This window comes from Thunnus thynnus, chromosome 6 (assembly GCF_963924715.1).
Source record: "Thunnus thynnus chromosome 6, fThuThy2.1, whole genome shotgun sequence".
In the NCBI taxonomy this organism is placed as follows: Eukaryota; Metazoa; Chordata; class Actinopteri; order Scombriformes; family Scombridae; genus Thunnus; species Thunnus thynnus.
This window is the reverse complement of record NC_089522.1, coordinates 27,281,539-27,297,135: the sequence shown is the minus strand read 5'-3', so window position 1 is coordinate 27,297,135 and position 15,597 is coordinate 27,281,539. Positions and strand designations below refer to the sequence as shown.

Genomic DNA, 15,597 nt, shown 5'->3' with positions numbered 1-15,597 from the left:
GTTGGGTGTTTGGATTGAGGTTCCATTTTACGACTATTACAACCAGCAGAGGGCAGAGTTGTGCAAGAAATTGCCTCAAGCAAACAGCCTACTCCTCATCTCTGACAGCAGGAGAGGTTGCAATTCTCCAAACGCGTTTCATGGATTTAAAAGTACAAAATCACGCTCAATAACCTCTTAAAAATAGCAGTCTGTTGTGTTGGAAACACATAAAAATCGGCACAAACGTCAGACCAAATTGCTGAACTGTGCGTCGATTATGCTGAATTTACACCAAGCAATTCCCACGTGAAAATATGCGTTCCAGTGCGGGAACTCCGCCTTTCTAAACACACCATGGAAACAAAACCCAGCGCTTCTTAGGGCACAGAAGACCCACCTCTCGCCTTTCATTATTGGTTCAATGAAAAGGCTTTAGGACTGCCCCCTGATCTCTGATTGGACAGAAGTCCCTGCAATCAGGAAAGCAACACGGAAAAAGATCAAAAAAAAAAAAAAAAAAAAAAAAAAGTTGTGGAGTGAAGCTTAATCGGATCACGGCTGTTGCATGCTGCTGCGTATTTTCTAGTAGAAAAAAAAATCCCCACAGTGCCTCTGGAGAAGTAGGGGAAATTGCAGTGCGCGCAACGGAGAGCGAGGAGCAGGACTTCGGTGTTTGGGAAGATCACATAACCGCCCGGTTCAGAGGAGGGACAGCAGGTATGTTTTCCCGTCTCCAAGGACTGCCTTGCTGATGTCACCGCGGAGGAGGGCAGGAGGACAGGTGCGCAGAGTAAAGTTGCCTCTCCAGTAGGCTTGGATATTGAACTGTCACTGAGCGGTGAATAACCCAACAGCTGAATATCTTTAAGAGAGTTTAACCTTTTTTTTTTTTTTTTTGGAGTTTTGCAGTATTTGTCGAAACTCTTTTCTTGGCAGTGTTATCAATTTGGCTGGCATTTTCTTTAAGTCTTTAAGTGGAATATTACGCTTTTGGAGCTGACAGGCTCTCCAGTGCGCACAGACTGAGAGGCTCACAGGATTCTGCTCTGTTATATCGGGGTTTAACGGCGCGCGGAGGAAGCTACATCTTGGTTTTTTTTGTTTTTTTTTAAGTGCACATTGTTGTGAACTGGGGTGTGGGATCGAGACGCCCCAGCATCAGAAGCAACACTTTCCGCTTCAATGCGACACTGACGCAGCGGGTCTCGCATCCCAGTCGCAGACAGGTGATGCTCGAGTAATTCAATGGAAGGATCGATCATCACCAGAGGGAGTTTGATTTGAAAAACATAAAAGACTTTTTTTTTCCGTGGAATGGAATACAACACAAGAAAGCAGCCTCAACTTCTATAATCTGCAATGATTTTTCCGTGCGTCATTGCGTCTTAGAAACCAGAAGCGGGTCTTGCGTTGAAGGACAATCGTTCTTGGACTTCCTTCCCAGGTTTACAGGAGCTACCGACAATGTCCAAGACACTGAAAAAGAAGAAGCACTGGTCCACGAAAGTGCAGGAGTGCAGCGTGTCGTGGGGGGGTTCCGGGGAGTTGGTCACGGTAGTTGAAGTGCGAGGCGGCGCTGAGCTTGGAGAGTTCCCCCACCTCGGACACATCGTTACGGAGGCGATGGTTTGTCACGCCGGGAGGTTTCCCAGCAGCGGGGACGTGCTGCTGGAGGTGAACGGCACTCCGGTGAGCGGACTCACCAACCGAGACTCACTGGCTGTCATCCGCCACTTTCGAGAGCCCATCCGCCTGAAGACTGTGAAACCAGGTGTGTGCCCGTCCTTATTTTGAATAACAAAGACCCCCAACCGCCCCCCACCCCACCCTCATCCCACCCTACCCCACCACCTCCAACTCCCACATACTGTACACAACCAAACCTATGTGTGAATCCTTAAAAAGCAAAGCAGAGTAACCTGAAAATTGAGAAGCTCAGGACAGGTGTGAGTAGTCGGCTACTATGAATAAACCAGAGGTAAAGCTTCACAGCTGAGCCCCCTGTTTGCCTGTAGGGTGATGTGTTAAAGGATCAGGTGTGCAGGTATATTTGGAAGCAAGTCTAAAGCATCTAAATAGTCTACCTGCATGCCTCCTTTTCACTCATGTGGAGACACAACATTTTGTACACTACTTGCTTCTTCTGCTGCAGTACAATCCTGCCAAGCAGCAGGAGTGAAGGACATGCTGTGTTTCAAGCATGTTTGTGCAGAGTGCCCAGATCTACACGCACTACAACATAAGCCATGAACGGTCATTAAGCTTGCAGCCCTTTGTCTGAACTCAGTTTATAATCTTCTTTGCATTCACACACAATGTCCTATTCTGGGCTCCTGTAACACACTCATAAAGTCATCACACACACACACACATTGCTTTAATGTCATTGTAATTATCTGTCTGTAAGTCTGTTTTTTTTTACCTGACTTACCAGCAATTACGTCTTTATGGCCCACAGCTATGCCTAATGAACGGTGTTAAATGTGTCAAAACGTAGTGACATTCAAACACTACAAGTCATGTGGGACAGAAGGTGTGTGTGTGTGTGTGTGTGTGTGTGTGTGTGTGTTTATGTGGATGGATTTGATGGAAGCACTGCTGAGTGTGGCACTATGCAAACACTTAGCAGGGATTTGTTAATGGTCGCCTTGCCAGCTTACGATGTCGGTCCGCTCGCAGCGTTGAGGTGAGTCCAAGTCTAATTGAATCAATTAGGCACATAGACTTAAATCCCCAGGATGCTGCGAAAGCCCGGCGACACGGTGTTGACGCCTCGACTGTCTGGCTTCGTGGGCGGTTGTCGATGAAGGGGACGGGTCTTCCTGTCACACGTTAGGTTCACCTGTTGATTAGAGTTGAGGTGTGTGTGGTTGAAATCCACTTTTATACATCACATGAGACCAAATTTAACAGAAATAAAACAATAAAAATCTCAATTTTTAAGCTTTTAATTACAGTTTGCTGGGAATCAAACTCATCATGATACAGTCAACAATGATTGTAGCATTTCAAACATAACGGAGGTGATTTGTGAATGTAATCTTGTATTCAGACATAAAATTATAAATGAAATAAAAGCGAGCATCATCTCAGTTGCACAACATTAACATTTCCATGCTTTTTTGAACATTTTCTCTTGACATTGCGTTATGTAATGTCACTTGTATGTTAAGTGATGCTCCAGCTTCACTCTGACGTGTGTGGGCTGCTTACCATAGGCTCCTGTGTTCCCCTTGGGGCCCTGCTGTGTGTTTATATCTCTGTCCCCTTTCTCATGATTAATTCACGCATCATCCATCATTGATGGCTGCCCGGTGCCAAGATGAGGCGACGGCTGATGGGAGGATCAAATGTTAGGCGACTGGCGTGGGGGTATATATACTTGTATTCTCTTGAGGGTGAATTCTAGGAATGAGGAGTGGATTTTTTGGGGGGTAGCCTATATTTTAGTACTTTTGTAGACTTGTCACCACACTGTGTTGCTTGTGTGCCTTGTGTTTGCACACCACAGCAAAAAAATATTCCATCAGCCTAAAAGGGAAGCATTTACTGTACATTATTTCAGTGTATCCCCCTGTCGGATTTTTTTTTCTCCCCTTTTCTTGCCGCCTAGTTTGTCTTTACTTTATCTCCTCCCTTCAGCCGATTATGCCTTATCATCACATTTCGCCATTCCCCCCTCGACTCTGCTATTTTCTTTCCTTCGCTATATTATTTTATATTTCACTCTGATTCTCACTTTTGCCCGAGTCCCCTTCCTTAATCCTCCATCCTCCGGTTCACTACATATCTCCTCTTTTCTCCTAGTCAATCTTACAACAAATAATTACAATTTTGCACAATCTTTCTCCACAATTTTACTCCCTTCAGTGTTTCTCACTGGAGTAAGTAGTTTTAATCACCTGCCTTGACAATCACGCCTTCAGTTTCTAAATCAAAACATGCCTTTTGTGCTGTCAGAACAGCCGAGATGTTTCGACACTTCTCCTACGCGGTCAGGACAGAAAACCTAAGTTTGTCACGAGCAGTCCTCTGGATCCAGACCAGCACTCAGTATGCAGCTCCCATACTGATAGAGGAGCAAGGCAATAGGCGGTAACCTTGAGGGGACGATTGAGAGTAGGGGCGTAGTGATCGTAGATACCTATTGCAGCTTAGAGTGTTCTGAGTGGGCAGTTCATTGATTCATGCTGTAAACAGACTTAGATCTGCTTGTTTTTGCCTCCATGGAGCTTAATGGATGGACCATTTAGCTCTCCTGTTCCACGGCGCCATCGATTCACAAATCCGATCTATAATAGAAAGTGAGAAAAATGTTTTTCAAAATCCTGTTCCCTTCTCATAGAAAGTCTGAAAGACACATAATGATAATAATATACTGAGATGACCAAGGTTCACATTTTATAGACCCACTCCAGAGGTTATCTCTGATCGCAGTATATGAATACAAAGCAAGGCCTAGATGGAAAAAGCACTTATCAGAGGTTAAAGTCTAAAGTGTTTTTATCATGGTGTTCTTCCTGGCAACAGATGTACAGTTTCTAAAAAAAGAAAAATGGGAAATGCTTATGGTATCTTTGGTGGATAGATGCACTTTAAAGCTCAATAATATGAGCTACAGTCATATTATAATCCTACCAGACCGCCTTAATAAAACAGTCCAATTCATTTCAGCATGGAACATAATACACCAGCATTAATACAAATGCTTAAATGTTACAGACGCCCCTCAGCAAGAAGTGAGGCTTTATCATCACTGAGTAAACAACTACCAACCTTAGATTTTAATGAGATTCTTCCTGCTGGAGAGTTTAACTGGGACTAGTTGTCTTCTATCTCTGTCGGTTTTAAATCTACTCGTGACTCTTTACACAACTGATTAATAGCTGAACTCATCCGAATCCTCAATGCCCAGAACAATCCTCTCTTCTTGATTTACTTCTAACAAATCCTCCTCATAAATATTGGGATATTGGCATTTTCGCAAAGGATATGAGCAACCATTGTGTAATAGCTACAGTAGGACAAGCCAAGCTCCCAAAATCAAAACCACGGATTGTTCTTAAACGAGATTTTAAGCGTTCCTGCGAGCGAGCTTTTTCTTCATGATTTGTGGGACTTTGACTGGAACAAGATCTCTGTCATTAATGATGTAGAACCGGCTTGGAAATACTTTCATCATGCCTTTACTATTATTATAAATAAACATGCAAACCCTTCCACAAATTCAGAGTGAAAGGCTGGGACGATCCTCGGTTTTCCCCTCAGCTGTCTGCTAAAAGAAAAGGATGTTGCCTGTGTGAAGGCCAGAAAAAATCCAAATCCCAGGCTGACTGGCTGATTTTTAGACAGCTCCAAAGATCTCTTAACCTCTCTCATAAAAAAAAAAAGGCTAAATCTGAGTTTTATCTTTTTTAAAAGTGCTTGTAACTTTAAATGATTCCAAGAATTTTTTGGAAAGTAATAAAAATCTTCGTTTGGGAATGTAAACACCAACGAGTTGCCAGCTTCCATTGCAAAAGAATCTGACTGATAAATCAGTCATTCTTAACTACTTTAATGAATGTTTTGTTTCTTCAGGTTCTTTATTTGAGTCTTTCCATCCAGATCCAAGACAGCCTAATAAACAGAAGGTTCACTCTTCACCACCCTTGATTAATCATATGGTTCAGCCATTCAGTCTTCCTCCTATTGATGTGATAGAGGTCCATAAAGCCTTAAAGCAACTGGATCCTGACAGGTCTGGTATCTACTTTCCCTCCAACCTGCTTTTATCTGCTTCGGTTGTTTCGTAATTTCCATCACATTTTTCCATAATTCCTTTCTGACAATCATCCAAGAAGTTTGGGCACATTCTCCAACAACATTGTTATGTGCCTGGACCGAGCATTTGAGAAAAGTGTGAGTCTCAGCCAGTATTCAAACTAAATATGTCTTGTGTTTATGTTGCAGTTTGGACAATTGAAGCTATTGTCTATAGAATACTTGCTGTCACTGGCTTTTGTAGGACTTCTATGGTGAACAAACTGTTGAGTTTTAGCAGAATCCCTCAGTAAGAGTTGGCTTTTTATGTCTATGAGAGAAAAATTAGAAAAATAAAATAATAAATAGACCCAAAAATGGATATTGTGGATTCTTTTAACCTGAACAACATGAGGTAATTTCCTATTTACTTGTTTCCAAAGCAGGCAGTCTCACTTCCTTTTCTTTCTGGCTCTCTGTCGGTGTTATACTAAGGTTAACACTTCATACGTTTGCCATCAGCAGAGCAACAGAGCAGCGAGCGCCACAGTCTGCGTTAATGTGGTTTCCCCCCACGGTGCAGTCAGGACTTCTATGACAAAGCTGCTCTAAACCAGCTGAGAGGAGCTGTCAGGATCTCTCTGGTTCTGTGGCTTCTTCTCCCTTCTGTAATGTAACTGTCACTGCCTTTGTCATATCTACGTCTCCAGAGAAGCTCAGGTTTGTCTCAGAATTTACCTTGTGAATTCAGCTCAGAGAAGTACAGTGAGAGTTACAGTAAATATCAGAATGCGGTCCTTTCTGTTTACACTGTGAGAACACAGAAGCCCACGAGCCCCTCAGTCGCACATTTTTAATGAAATACCTCTTTATCTTTGCTGCAGTCAAAGGTTCGGGGTTGCAAAATAATCTTCAATCCTATTCATCCTCCTCTCACCCTACGCTGCTCTAAACATAGAGGCCACTCAACATTCCAAGTGCAGATGGAGCTTTACCGGCACCGTTCTCATCTGTGCTCTCTCTGCCGCATCCTATTTTCTATGTTAGCCTGTGTTTATGTGCTGTTTATGCGTATCGCAGTGATACACCTGTCGTGACACCCACCCGTCATCCCCTCCCACTGGCTGCTTTCCCGGCTCATTCCCCAAACCTGTCACACTTCTCCGCCTTCCGCCTTGCCAGCCCGGCGGCGGCGGCGGCGGCGGCGGTGAGGGTCGTTGGTGCGAGCAGATGGGCGCACCGAAGCCCCCAGACGGCAGCGGCTGCCGCGCATACCAAAGCGCACCTCGTTGGGATCCTCTCCTTCTGCAGCACCTGCTTAGCATAGCCCCTCTCTTAGTCCAATCCTTCTGTTTAACAGCAATTTACATGTCTGTCTCCTCCTTGCATTTATTTCCTCCTTCTCCTGCAGTGAAAGTGGGCCCAGTGAAGAGGAAAGAAATGAATGATGGAAGGTTTCTTGCTCGTTGAGGGATTCCTGCATCATTTGTGCACTTTTGAAACCATCAGCGATTGGCAAAACACCCCCAAATCTCCCCCCCCCCAGATGTTTAGTGACACGGGTATCCCTCTTCATCCTACCTCGCTTATACCGTCCTCAGAGCCGCATTGCGGTAATGAACCGTCCAGCAACAAAGATAGCATTTTCATATGAGCCATGCCTCTCACTGGCAGGCACCATGACTTGGCAGGCATGTTTAAAGGCAGTGGAGATGAGAGTGATGCTGATTCACCAAGGCTGCCTCTTTCTACTCGCTGAGTGGTCGTGCTGCGATGTCAGCAGCAGCAGCAGCAGCAGCAGCAGCAGCAGTGTGTCCAGGTTGCTGCTAGTGGAAATGGACACTGTAGTTTAGAGACACATGAACACACACACACACACTCACTCTTCTTCCTCAGAGACCTCCTGCCCTCTTTCCCTCAGCTTGACTCCTAATAGGTCTTTCTCTAACAGCGAGCCATCCCTGCAGCTTTTTTATCCCTTTCCGAGATAAGATGAGGTCAGTTTCTAAACAGTGCATATATATAACGGAGAGCATCGCCTGGCAGCTCCTATATCATGAGGAATGATAGCCTCCGCCGCTGCGCTGTGTGAATACAGCTTCATCCTTTTTTGTTTTTCACCCGTTTTCGCTGAAAAATCTCTTAAAAGGAGCTCATAGGTTTAAAACGGTTCTCGCCATGTTGCCACAAAGCCCACAGTTGTTTCTTTTATTTTATTATTATTGCGGCAGAAGGACATTGATTATCACATTTGAAAGTAAACAAGATATGACATTGACAGCTCAGAAAATGCTTCCTCTAAGAGAAAATCAGTTCACAAGTCTGTGCACCAAAGGTTTATAAATGGCAGTACATCGTTAACGAGGAAGACAGTGTATTTGTCCTGCAGTTGCAGTATGCTTAACATCAAATTTGTGGTATGCATTTTTCAAAAAGCCAACTTTCAACCTTTTTAATATTCACAATAAACCCCAATAATAGATATTTGTTTTTTTGCATGAGGGATTTTTCTTTTCAGTTTTTTCATAAATAAAAACAAATGATAACAGGCCCCGTGTTGTGTATGAAGCTCAGGTGGAATCTGTGGTTCGGCCAATTGCATCAACTCGTGTTCCACTCAGCTATAAGAATGTAAATCAGTGAGCGTCTCAGATATGGCGGTGAGGTTGTTTTGGTAATCAAGGCTGGCGAAAGCGGAAAAGATTATTTCCTGTGTTGTTGTTTTTTTTTGTTTGTTTGGGTTTTTTCCCCCTCCTGTCATCCATTAACATTGTCATTGCTTTGCTGCACTGAGCACAGCTATAACCTCCTGATAAGAACGGCCCCTCTCTCTCTCCCTGAGACTTAACAGCAGGAGGTCGCCGGGCTGGAGTAGACCGCTATCGCACAACGAGTGGTTATGAAGACTGTGCGCTTCTCTAGCAGAAACGCACAACCGTCTGACCCTGATGTGTTTGAGGACGGATTGACTACAGGCTAAGAAATTGTCCCTTTTGTGTAGCTGCGAGCGGCAGACGGGGGGACTCGATTCAAGAAAGGGAAATCAAGATGGAGTGACGGAAATTGACTGTTATGAATCAATACGCAGGTGGAGATATGGATAGAAAGGGGATACAGGGGATAAATTATGTGATAGATTGAACCGAGTTTCCTCCAGATGCACAATCACTGCCCTCAGCGGAGAGCCTATTTGGGGACTTTGTTTCTGGCCCCGTCTGTGTGAAACATCCCTGTGGTGTTGCAGCAGAGGCAATAAACAGGAACAGAGAGAAGAGGCAGCTGGCACATCATTGCCTCGGAAATTTGCCTGAGAAGGATTCTCTTTTGAAGGATGTATTGGATTAAACAGGGAGGGGAAGAGGGGGGGGAAAAAAAAGCGATGAACGGGTTTGCGATGGAGAAGGTCACAGCGGAGGGAGGAGCGTAGACAATGGGAGGGAGAAGAAACAGAGGGTTGGAGAGGTAGGAACATTATCGTTAATCACTATAACAGTATCGATGCTCTGTTGCAGCTGTCTGAAACGATTCTGGCAACACTTCCTGTTTCAGACTTACTGCACAGTTGGCTGTTCTAATCATATCTGCAAGGTACTCGTCTATGTGAGCTGCCTGCATACTATATATATGTATGTGTGTGTGTGTGTGTGTGTGCAAGCACGTGTGAGAATAAAAAATTAAAGAATTGGTCTCCACTTCTTGTTTGGCCTTTGAGGATGAACTCAATCATAACAGAAACACCGGGTGCTTCCCTCCTAATGCTTTTAGATGCAGCCGGAGTATTTTATCTTTAGTTTTTCTTTGCTGTGTTTCTTTTTGCGTGACACTAAAGGAGTATGTAGAGGTAAGGCTGTTTTGATTTTCTTTGGATTCATTCTCCTGTAGATTTTCAGTTTATTTTGGATGGTAATGATAAGACTATGATGGATTGCCTGTCTGTGTATTGTGGACTTACGCATACTTCTGTTCCTCCGGTCGGGATCTGTCTTTACACTCCGGGTAATAAATCAGTCGAGAAGACTCAATCTAAGAGTTCAATCTCCTGGTCGGCTGTGGTATATCAGACTTGGCCTCGCGCCCGTGCTTATGGGCCTTCGTCAATACTCCTTCTGCCAGCGTAGCCCACTCAGCTGTTTAGTCCTGGTACTCCACCTCCAAAGAATCGATTTCAGCCCATTCTGCTCGTGCCCATGACAACATCCCCTATCAAACGGATATAAAACCCACCGCCCTCCTAACACACTTTCACAGTAACCACCTACTCAACCAGCTGCTGCTGCTGCTGTGTGGCCCCCTTCTGTTCTCAGAGCTGCAGCACTGTCGGTGTGTCTGCCATACCTCAGCATGAGCACAGCGAGGGGAGCGAGAGTCTTTCATGCGCCGTATGACCACAGAAACCACCTTTTGTTTCTTCTTCTTCCTTTTTTTTAGGTATCCTGCTATCATACATTGGGTTTAAGATCAGGTTAAGCCAAAGATGTTATTACTGGCTCAATAGAGCTTCCATCGTTAATTTGGCCGGACGTAGATTAATGTAGAGCTTCAACAATTAGTCGAACTATCTTAATCGAATCATCATTTAATTAATTTTTCAAGCAAAAATACCAAACATTTGCTGGTTCCAGCTTCTCAGATATGAGGATTTACCACATGTTTTTTTCTTTTTTTCTGGGAAGTTGTAATTTGGGGTTTTCACGTCTTTTTGATGTTTCAAAGACTAAAAAATTAATCGAGAAAATAATTGTCATTATAATCATTAGTCGCAGCCCTAGATGAATGCTGTTTAGATACAGAAGGACAAACTGGATCAAATCATCTTGAGACAAATGTAGATTATATATAAAATACATATTCACATAGATTAGATGCACTTTACCTGATGTGAGATATGCGAGGCAGCTGTTTTCTCACTATATTATCAATGCATTGTGTGTACTCCTTCCTCCATCCATGGTGGGATGTCATGCTCTGTGGAGATGAGGTTCCCCCGAGTGTCCTCATTAGAATTCATGGGTGTCAGGATCTCAGCCGGACAATTTAGCTTGCTTCGCTTCTTAGCTTCACTAACAGGTTATTGATCCGGTCCAATCTCATCCCCGTTAAGTCAGCCGACGTATCCGCAGCCGCCGCGTGCGCGCCCGAGGGCCTGATCTCCATGAAAAGTCGAGGACACCGGGAGGACATCTTGCTTACAGTCTATTTGATTCATGCGCGGCTCATATTCATGATGTTTTGCCTTTTTTGCGGAGGGTGCGAGCGAGCTCACGGTGACTTGTGATTGTATCTGTTTTGACAGTCTGCCTTCTCAGTATTCAGCTCATGAAGACTTTTTCTTATTTTCTGCTAATAAGCCAATCCCAGGACACAAATTGCAGAATCTTTCTGTCCCTGAAATGAGAAGAGGACTTGGCACTCTGTACATGTGCGGTTTGGATGTCAGGTGTTTTTTTTTTTGGTTTTTTTAAGGGCCAAACACACACACACACACGCCTAGTGACAAATCTGCCCCCAGGCTTTTGGCAGCAGCCGGCCCGTCGGCAGGTCTCTCAGTTCTTTTGAGGAACTCGACTCAAGAGATCACATGTGCATTACTCACTGTTTAAAGTAAGCAGAAGGACGTGTCTCACTGCAATCCTGTAGTTGTTGTAGTGATGCAGTCACCGGAGCATCCACTAGTACCAGTCATTCAAGCTCGTCACACAATAGCACGTTATTTAATGATCCGTTTTCAGTTTTTGTTGACATCATCAGAAAGGTGATGATTCTACTGCACTCCATTAACATACATGAGGGGAGCAAAATATTAGGAACACTTTTCAATATAACGTACACCACCACCACCACCGCTATGACCCCAATAATAAACATAAATAAACATAAACTGACAATGTCAGCAAAAACTTCAACGTACAAGCTTCATGAAAGTAGAATTTATGGCGGAGCTGTCGTATTGGACTGCATCAGATCACACAGGTGTTTCTAATAAAGCGGCAGTGAGTGTGTCTACTTATTCTAGGTTTTTCTTTTTCCTTTTACTACTATTTAAGCTCGCTCGTGTCTTTTGTGTATTCAGATGTTGTTTATGCAATGTGTTGTTTGTCGGTATCCTCATTACAGTGCAAATAAAAACTTTCCAGCGTCAAACTCTGCACGTACAGTACGTTCATCCTCGCACGGTGAATGTCAAATATCCCAAGTGATGCAACAATAAGCAAAACACAATTTTTTTCAGTTGAGGGAGGCTTTAAACAGCTTACAGGTATGATGTGTTGCTAAAAAAAAATAAATCCCTGAGGAGAGGCTGTGGAGGAAAACCTCTGTTGAATCCTCTTAAAGCAAAGATGTTTTCTGTCTGACTCGGCTCGTAGAGTTAAGTATCCTCACCTGCTACGAGGGGTGATGCTCAGGTCAAGTTGTATTTAGTTAGGGCAGCTCTTCTTGTATATTACCCGTCACCCTTTGACCCTAATGCAAAGCTGAATAATCTCTGGAATCCTTTTCACAGTATATTTGTATTTCCCGTCCCCATGATCACCTTCAGCGGTCTGCTGTTGTCACAGTGTTTTCTGGCGCATGATGTTTACTGATTGAAAAAAAACCCGTCATTGGTTTTGGCTCCGTCAGCTGTTATCTTTCATTTTTTCCGGGGTTCATTCCAACAAAGGCCTCGGTAAGAACAATTTGTTCAGTCGTACCATCCAATCACCGGAAAAACATTCAAATCTAGCAGAACATGTTTCGAAAGAGTCGGTATAGATGACATGTTATTACAGTTTTATTACATAACCAGTTGAAACGATGACATGGTTTGAAACATTCCTCGATATCTATTACACACTGTTTTGACAAACAACTTCGTCAAAGTGTGTGTGTGTGTGTGTGTGTGTCCCGTAAGAGGGCTTCAGAGTTTATCAGGGAATGGGGATCATGTGTGGAATGCAGTTATTTTGGATTTGTTGAGCGCAGTGAGAACTGCTGTGAAGTTCCACCAGGGTATTGTTACCAACAGGTGCTTGTTCTGGCAGCTATTTCACATTGTTTCCATGTCGCCTCTCCCAACTACTGGTGAAAATCTGCTTCAAGTAGACTTTGCTTTCTGCATCGGTTTTTCAGTTAAATTTCAGGTCTTTTACATAATAAATTAACTAGAATAAAATAAAAAAATGCCTATGTTTTAACATCTTGAATGGCAGAAATGTAATTGCAACATCAAAATAGCTTCTTTTTTTTAGCTTTTAGAGGATATCTGTCTATATTCTGAAAGTCATCTTTTCTTTGGTTCCTGTTTGTCAGATGCAGCTGTCCTTTGTCCTGTCCTGTGTGTGTGTGTGTGTGTGTGTGTGTGTGTGTATAGCTTTCTCTCCCTTTTGCTATGATGTATCAAAACCACCAAGAATCATTCAAGGCCCATCATTGGTATGCCAGTCATTCATCTTATCTCTGGCACATGTCCTGTAAATGAAAAGTGGTTTCAAGGTGGCGCAGCCTTGAGGTCTCTTAACCTATTATGATTCCAGTCAAGCTCAAAGCTACCACACTGAAACATCACACTGATGCGGTTGTACTCGTAGGATGCGGCGACTCCCTCCATCTCTCTCTGCGAGATTCATTCACCGAAGAGGAATGCGGTTCGACGGGTGGCGCTGTAATGTAGACCTGTTCTCACCTTCCCATGTGTAAAAAAAAAAAAAAAAAAAGGGGAGTGTGGAAACATTTTAAACTGTCCTGAATGACCTGATGTCAGAAGGCGTTTTGGATTCAATTGAAAATATCTTTACACCAGTTATAGAGCTTGCTGATGAATCTCAGCCCCTCAGAGAGCAGAAAACCGAGCAAAACCGCTCGCCTTGGCTGAGGAAAAAGTGAAAACTTGAGCAAAAGAACCGTCTGCGATCTGTTGACTTGAGAGGTCTAAAACCTGGCTTTGGAAAAAGGAGTTTACTTGAGCTAGACCGAGGGAGAGAGGCAACAGCCAGACTTGTCCTGCTTTCATGATGTCAGACTTCCTCTTGACTGGTCCAAGGCTTAGCAGAGCTGTTATGGATGGGATTGCTGCTGTCTGCGTGCCCAGGCTGCCTAAGAGCCCGTGTGTCTGGGGGCTCCTTAGGAGCTGGCAGAGTAGCACAGCTCACACTGATTCAACACTTCTGCTGACAGGCGCCTCAGCTAGCTCGAGAAGTAAACACACATGCAGATGCACCGGCACGGGCGCTCAGCACATGCTCTTATACACACAAACACACACACAAACACACACACACACACACACAAGCACAAATGATGGATAAAGTTCAGATTCTTCTTGACAGCCACCCACTGGTAGGTTGACCCGTGTGACCCCTCGCGGCAGTTTAGCACGAGACGGGCCCCGGACTGGACATATGGGAGCGAGAAGAAATAGATCCTCTTTTCATGAAACATGCAGGCTGTCTGCAGTCTGTTGTCAGTCGTCTGAACGCAACATGCTGTGTCATGTAAATGTAAAGGCTCTGTGCATGCATTGCAAATAGTGCTGGTGTCTGCCTCTCTTCTGGCCTGCTGAGTTATTTAGTAGCATAGATTGATGTAGCACAGTGATGTAGCACAGTGACAAAAAATCTTTAGCAGTTTGGTCACCGGGCATATTGTCTCGTTCTGAGGGAAGATGATTCGCCCTCCGTCCGTACACTGTTTACACCCAGCACGCAGCAAAAAGAGCAAGAATCTAACAGGCTACTAGTAAATTTTTGTAAAAACGTAAAGCGTCAGAATTGAAAACCAGACAAAGAGAAAGCGCTCAATACAAATTTATGGCGATATTTGACACCGCAGCATCACTCTTTCTCTCCCTGCCACCTCAGCGCCTGCCGAAACAAGATTAGGGATCAGCCAGACAGTCAATCTCACTGACACACAAACACACACACACATACACACACACATAGACACACACACAAACTCTCACAGGGGGTGTTTGTGACTTAAAAGCTGCCATGGTTTTCTTGTAATGCATTTGATGACTTACTCACCTCTACTGTGAGTCTCACATCTTATTGAATGGCAGTTTGGGGATGAGAGGGATTCCTTTGTGACCGCATTGACTTGACTGGAATTTTGCATCAGTGTCGCTCTCATTTACCAGCAGAAAATACTGTAGCGAACACAGAGTACAAAACTGTTCATGTCCGTTTTTAGTCCGTTAACTACTTTGCTAAATAATGACTGATTTCTAAAGAATATTAGTCATTTTTAGATTGTTTTTCTACAATCATTCTTGTGTGTTAACATTTTATTACTGTTTTTGGCTCATAGTTGTGTATTTATGATGTGATGTTGCAGCTTTTTTGAAAACTTGTGGTGCTCAAGGTCTGTTTTGCTCTCCAGACTACATAATTCAAGTTTCCTGGAAATCACCAACAGCCATAGCTCTGGAAACTGCACACAATAACGATCCATTAACACACATATAGTACAGGTGATAATCTCAAGTAAGCTTCAAGCTCTCTGCAAGCTGATTTTCACATTTTACTTCAATGAAAAACGGCCTAAAAGTAGGAAATCATTGATAGAAACTCATGGAAAGCTAAAAAATAGCTGGGAGTAATGTAGAACATATGTGACTAACAGCAATTCTAACAGCATGATCTTTCGGACCGTGCAGGTCCTTGATACCTGTGTTTCCTCTTCCATCTCGACCCTTCTGTTCTCTCGGTGCTCTTGTTTGTTCGGACCATCTGTTTGTTCACCCCGATTTATTGTCCATTTTATCTCCACACTACAGCGAGCACCATCGCTACGATATGCAAATATATGACTAGCTTTGTCTCTCGCAAATAACAGCGTGATCCCAACTTTTGCATGAATAACTGACGATCGGGAATCATAACCAGGCAGAGA

General features: G+C 43.7%; 1 protein-coding gene across 4 annotated transcripts in view; it reads left to right on the top strand.

Annotated features, from left to right (window-relative positions):
* The first annotated feature begins 247 nt into the window (after positions 1-247).
* The window catches only part of magi3a (membrane associated guanylate kinase, WW and PDZ domain containing 3a), a 121,219-nt gene continuing 105,869 nt past the window's right edge, over positions 248-15,597 (top strand). For 3 of the 4 annotated variants that reach the window (XM_067593100.1, XM_067593101.1, XM_067593099.1), the window contains exon 1: positions 248-1,753. In XM_067593100.1, coding sequence (XP_067449201.1) covers positions 1,447-1,753 — 307 coding nt within the window. In that variant the 5' untranslated portion in view covers positions 248-1,446. The remainder of the gene's footprint in view (positions 1,754-15,597) is intronic. The other variant, XM_067593098.1, reaches the window with a different exon arrangement.